The sequence below is a fragment of the Cantharellus anzutake genome (genome assembly GCF_015039405.1).
Source record: "Cantharellus anzutake strain C23 chromosome Unknown EI90scaffold_274, whole genome shotgun sequence".
Lineage (NCBI taxonomy): Eukaryota > Fungi > Basidiomycota > Agaricomycetes > Cantharellales > Hydnaceae > Cantharellus > Cantharellus anzutake.
Window position 1 is genome coordinate 43,832 of NW_024067224.1, and position 6,821 is coordinate 50,652.

The 6,821-nt window shown below is 48.5% G+C and overlaps 1 protein-coding gene across 1 annotated transcript; it reads left to right on the plus strand.

Annotated features, from left to right (window-relative positions):
- Positions 1-5,553: 5,553 nt before the first annotated feature.
- Positions 5,554-6,411, plus strand: EI90DRAFT_2956475 (uncharacterized protein; the record flags this gene model as incomplete). Its single annotated transcript, XM_039055440.1, has 1 exon — positions 5,554-6,411. One exon carries the CDS (start codon positions 5,554-5,556, stop codon positions 6,409-6,411), a length of 858 nt encoding a protein of 285 aa, XP_038907635.1.
- Positions 6,412-6,821: the final 410 nt, after the last annotated feature.

Here is a 6,821-nt window from a genome sequence, read left to right on the forward strand (position 1 = left end):
GATTGGTATTTGGTCATTTACTGATTCGTCGTTGGTACTTTACAATCTTTGGCATGGTACAATATGGGTCAGAGAATATTCATTTATATGATAGTTAATACACATAGTGTGGCCATCAGAAGTGACCCACAGGTGATGCACGAGCAGTACAGTACCAAGAGAGATAGAACGGTAGTGGAAAACTTGAAGCATTTTATGCGAAAAAGAGCAGAGGTGGGATTGGGGAGTTGAATGAGTCGGCGATAGCAGTCTGAATAAGAGTGAAAGGAGTTAGCACAAGTGACCAGAGAAAAGTACTGTAAAAAAGTAGTAGTTAGTACATGGGTTATGACTTTTGGGAGTGATAAGCGATGGAAGACATAGCTAGGTCAAATCCCTGATGGCTTGGGCATCGGCATTACTGTCAGGGCTCGGTCCTTGATCGGGGACAGCCTGACCTCGGCCCTAGGTGTGTGTGGTGTTCTGGGTGCCTGGGCACTAGACCCTGTCCTCAGCTCCTCAAACTCACTGAAGGGACTAAGCGGGGACTGAGTTGAGAAGAAGGGTAAGTTTCCCTATTCCCCGCTTGGCTACTATAAAAGGGAAGTGTACTGTACAGTTCGTAACGTGACTCTGGGTAGAAGCCGAGCATGTTCCCGCGACTCGGAAAAGGTGTCACATGGGTTAAGGTGAGTTGCTCACCTTGACCCACGTGATTTTTCCTGCGGGCTTACATGCGGGCTGAAGTTGTGAGAGATATGTAGGGATGGGGAGGTCAGGGAAGAGGGGGAAGTCTGGGAGGGTGGTTCTGGGGTGTGGTTGGGTGCCCTGACAGTGGGGTCAGGGGCCGATCCCTGACAATTACTCTGCTTTTTCCCTTGCTGTTTGTTGTATGGAATGCTCCATGCTCGATCACATCGCATGATGAGTTGTCAATACGGCTCTTCGGGTTGGGCATTCAGTGACCCACTCAATTTCATAGTCTCACGCTCAGGGTGTTTTGAAACAAGCTTTGAGAGTCAGTTAGAACAGAGATCCACAAGAGCAATAAAGGGACCAACCATGTAGCTTCTCCAAGGGCGTCGAGTGTGCGTGAGACTACATGTCAGACATCATGCCCAAGAAGGCCATGTGAAAACTTGGCCTTGCAGATCAGGAGTTTTGATTTTCTGTGCAACAGAGAGATCCACAGATCGGGTGAGTCCCATGAGTATATGCTATACTCGTGAAGAGGAGAGTGCATCGCAATCTAATGAAGGACAAAAGACGCGTGGAAAGACGTGTGATAGGATGCATGATAAGGCATGTCAGATAAGACTGATGATGTTGGAATTCCGATGGTTATGGCTCATTTGCCATGGAAAGTGTGTTGCCTCACTAGTGGAGCAATATAACAGGCTAAGAAGTCTCAATGAAGCGTGTTTTTGGGCAAAATACACGATAGCATTTAAAGTCGAGAGGAGGGCAGATGGTGAGAGGCAAAGGTAAGGGACTTGGAAGTTGCCGAATGCAACTTACGCGCCACAACTGTTAATGCGTCGCTCCAAACTGTCAACGCGTCACTCCAAACAGTCTGCTGTAGATTCAAACCCCCATGTTGTCAGGGACAGCTCCGAAAGCGGCGAGGTCCCAGCGTGCGGGACTCGGTGGGACGAATAGCAGCTGTGCGTAGCGGCGATCCCATCATGGGGTGAGCATCCCTGACCACTTAGTCTGAAGTGGAAATGTGAGTTATCATTAAAAGGGAAGGCTACACTACTTGCCTGAAGTGGAAATGTGAGAAGAAGGCTACTTCTTTGGTTCCCACTCCAGCTGTTATTATATACATGCGGGATCGATCACGTGGGGTGCGCCACGTCACCCTCACACACAGCCACGGCTCTCCGGGTACCTCTGCAGGAGATCCTGAGAGGGCCCGCTGTGGGTGCTGAAGAAATTGCACGTTGCCTGCCCGGACTTACTCCGTGATATCCAAATGAGGTAAACCAGGTGACTGGACAAATGACATAAAATGGACAAGCCTGGTATCGAACCCAGGACCTCTAGCGTGCATCCATACACTACTCGCCCGTTATGCCAGGGGGGGGTACCCCTTCCCTGATGGTTTGGGAGATCACTTGATCCCTTTCTCCAACAGGTGCAGGGCAAGTGCGGCGGTGGTGGCGGCAATGTAGGGGTGGTAAGATACAGGAGGGGAAATGGGCATGCGTGCCGGTGATACATTGAGCAGCGGGAAAGGTGGTCCATGTAAGAGAAAGAAAGAAAGAAGGAAAGAAAGAAAGGAAGAGAGGGAGAGGGAGAGGAGGGGGGAGCGGTGCGGAGCGGGGAAGCGGAGCGGGGATCGGGCGGGGCGTGTCAGGGGATGCCCTGACACATGTCCATCGAAGGACACTGCTTATCAAGCATATAGTACTTGAATGCACTCTCCCGACTTCGAATTTCCTGGGCATCAAGGTGCCAACGACCCACATCCTGGCTCTCCTGCAGAGCTGATGACAATGCTGCACTCACCCAAATCTCCTTCATTTCTCTCTCAGACACAACACAAATTATCGCGAACTTAGCATCAGTATCATCGGTATGTGGCAGGTTTCGTTATAGAACAGCATCGCTGCAATGGGGAGTTGTAGGCTGTAGTATTGAGCTTGCACAGCCCACCTTGATGTCGACGATGATCGACTACTGTACTGGAATGACCAACTACTGCATGGGTTGGTGTGTGACAGAAATTTTACACCGGACATCCGACCGCAAACCCCGTGTGACGCGTGACAGGCAACCTGAAACCTGGAATGATGCATGACGGATGGGTGGAAATGGCATGTGCCAGCGTGACGGTTATACCCGAAAAAATTGAAAAAATTGAAATGAGACTCAATTCACTGCGCAACTCTCAAAAATTTCTGACTAGGACTATGGATGGGTTTGCTCTTGCGAGTCAAATTGCTTCCTGTGCTGAGGAGTCTATTGCATACAAAAACATTCCTACATTTCTCATTGGGTCTTACTTCCCCCATGAAACCCTATCAGTCAAAGAGTTTATCTCATTCAAGCTCACCTCACTTCAAACTCGCTTAGAGAATTCTCCCACACGCCTCAGTGACAAAGAACCATCAATGGAAATACTCTGTGAAGATGACATCCACTCGATCGCTCATCCCAACCAATCCAGCATAAAGAGGCTTATTGCAGATTTTGACAGAGAGGACGAAAGTCCATCTATTTCAGTTGAAGTGGGCTTTTCTTGTGTCCCGATAATTGTTCTTGAAATTTGGAGAGTTCACCTTCGGTTATGGGATCTACAGAATCTGTGGAAAGGCTCACTTAGGCAGGTAGAGAGTCTGATAATACGGTGTCCCAGTCAGCGGCTTGCAATAAAGGCTGTGCAGCATAGACTTACATCATGCCGATGGAATGAAGAGATTCGAGGATTGTCTGGCTTTGGAAGGAGTGCCATTGGAGTCTTGATGCGATATCTCTCCATTTCGTGTCTGGTCACAACTGACATTATCCACCATATCGAGATCTTGCAAGGTAACCTAAAAATGATGAAACCAAAAGTCAGGCTCATATCTCCTCTCGACATTCAATACCTTGTTGGATGCATCTCTGGGGGAAAAAGAGGGTTGGCCACTTATAAGCACCTTCACACATACAAGGGGCTCCGTCACCTTGGAAGCGAACTCGTCTCTGGAGTAGCAACTCACGTTGGCGGAGTTCTTCATGTTGATCAAAACCATTGGATCTCATTCATAGTCAGTCCAGAAAATTCGACAGTCTTTCTTGCCGACTCCCTTCACAGAGCTCCCACCAGCTTGTCGAGAGCAATGGCAGATGCTGTAAAAATTATTCAGTGGTGGTTGGATGCATCCTATTCGGGATTAGACAAACTGGCAAACCCATTCAAACCTGCCTCGCTACCAACAGCAGACCAAACCGATATCACATCTTGCGGGTTTTTTGCACTGAACGTGTTGGCACATCACCTCCTCCCAACTCAATACACACTTCATGTGGACAGCGACTCAACCAGTCTAAGAGTCAGCTTTCTAAATGGGATTCTTGATTGTCACACTGGCACAAAGACGGTAAGTGAGCAAAGAAGCAAAAAGAATACATAAATCACACTTAGCTAATTCACGGACAAGAAGGTGGCACCTGAACCTAAAGAGTCAAACCTAACGCCTCCAGCTCCTGGCCACGCACCAAGTGAGAAAAAGCATGGGCTACTGCGCTTCTTCCACCAAGTAACCCCAGATGAATATCATGAACAAACTTCTGCTGGATTTGAAAGAATCAAAGAGAGATCGAAAGAACTACAGGAGGCTGCACACCTTGAAGCGGCAAGGCAGCAGCGGCGGCACCGAGAGTTGGCCGCCAATAGACAGCGATTGCATCGTGCAAAAGTGGCAGCTAGTGTTGAGGTGAGTATAGGGGCAACTCACCATTTCAAAGTCTGACGTTATGAGGAATGTGGATCAGGTATCGCCATTGCCCCTGTTTGGTCAACATCCTGCAATGGCACCTGTTGCAGAGATCTCCCGACCCAAAAGGCAGATTCAGCGGTGGAAAAAGCAGCGGAAAATGACTTACATTCTGCCCAAGATTGCATGATGGAGCACACATAGATTAGCATCAGCAACCAACTGGTTTCAGCCAGTCTTCTGGATGATAATTAGTGAGGTTGCGGGAACGGTGGGCTGGCAGATGCGCCCAATTGAGGTTGTCAGAGCATGTCAAAGGAGAAGTCTTCGGCTATTCCATCTTCTGAGGGCCGATGTTGTCAGGAAGTGGATTGATCGAAGCGGGGCACAGCCATGCTGGTCGGCAGCAACACTGGCGAAAGTTGCAAAAGAAAGTTGTCCCGGTGGTTCTGTCACAAGAAAAGGAGTATTGGTGAGTGTCAAGTGCTAGTATCACTCCAAACTCACGCAAATAATGTAGGCATCCTACCCAATGTTGATCGAAGAGATCAAGCAGGTGCTATCGAGCATTCGACAAGCAGGCGCTGCTTTGGACATTCACCAGATCCGTGGCATGATTGTTGCACAGATCCAACACAAGCAACCTGAGATGTTCAAGACTGTGGTGAAAAGCGATGGAAGCACTTTTGCAGTGAGCACGAAGTGGGTTCAGAAGCTTGTCACTGAAGAAATGAATTGGACATTACAACGTGCTACACGTGCTGCTCAGAAGACCCCAGCTGATGCCGACTATCAGCTTCACGCCTCACTCCTCCGTCAAGCCCACTCTATTCGCCAGTATGCAATCGCCAGTAGCCTTAGGGTCAACTCCAATCAGACACAAGTCATCTACCAGCAGAGCTCGGCCTCAACTTATGAAAGGAAAGGATCCCGTCAAGTCTCTACCGTCGGCCTGGAGGAGAAGCGAGCATTTACCCTTAATGTGGCAATCTCAGCCAGTGGGGTGTTGCTACCATTTCAGACTATTTTTAAGGGGAAAACCAAGGCTAGCCTCCCAACTATGAGCTCTTTCCGCTATGTCGAAGCAATTGATCTTGGTTTTTTATTTGAGATCTCGGGTACAGACAACTACTGGGCAAATCTGAAGATGATGAAATCCTTTGTCTCAAATATCCTTGCCCCTTACTTCAATACCGAGAAGGAACGCCTGTCACTTGATCAGCTCCAGGAGTGCATTTGGCAACTCGACATCTGGTCTGTCCATGCCTCTCTCGAGTTTCGGACTTGGATGTTCGACAACTATCCCTGGATCATCCTCGATTACGTTCCTGGAGGATGCACGGGTCTTTGGCAACCCTGTGATGTCGGTATCCAGCGCATCCTCAAGCTTGCAGTAAAACATTCACAACAAACTGCTGTCGTCCATGAGGTCTCTTCTCAACTGCAGACAGGTATCAACGCTTGTGATGTCACACTTGACACAACACTTGGTACACTGAGGAACCGTGTGCCTGCCACTCTCGTCAATGCATACCACTCGATAAATAAGCCTCAGCGGATCCAGAAGGCAAGTTACAGTTTCCGGTATCATAACATCGTCTCACCCGATAATGGTTTACAGGCATTTGAACTGTGCCGTTCAGGCGAATTCAACTTATCACATCTCAGTCTCACATCTCGTCCACTGCGGGTAATCCTTGACAACCTCCCACAACAAGATGCTGCTCTTGCCGAAGCCATAAGTGCACCATGCAAACACCCTACTACTGATGATAGTGGGACTCGCCCTAACTCCGCTATGGTAATGAATGAAGGGGGGTTCACGGAACCTGTGGAGGATGATGTAGAGGTGACGTTAGAGGAGGTCTGTGAACATCTAGATGGGGGGGGCGCACCTGAGGGGCTTGCTGAAGTGAATGGTGGCCTCCAGTTAGGTTCCGCTGCTGCTGAGGGCGATGATGTAGAAATCCCCATAGCAGCCAATTATGGGTTGGGACGCGGTAAATGAGTTAAACGTGTGAGGGACTTAGGACAGGAGATGGAGGCATTTTATTTTTAATTTTGACGCTGTTATCACCAATTTAGGAAATTTTAAATCAAATATTGGCATAGCCACCTTGCCCCTCCAAAGTAGTGTGACACCAGACATTGAACCGCATTGCTTGTGTGACATGTGACAAAATTTGAAAATGGACCAAACCGCAAGGCTTGTGTGACGCGTGACAGGTTGTTGGTCATTCCGGTACAGTACATCGTGCTTTACTGTAAAACTGGTGTACATAACATGAAATCCTACACTATGTGTCACGTCGCTCAATACCATAGGATATCTGGTAAAAGATGGTACACAGAACTTGGTTACCAACCCTCGTCAGGTGAGTTGGTACATTACCATTCCTCAATTACCACCCGAAACTT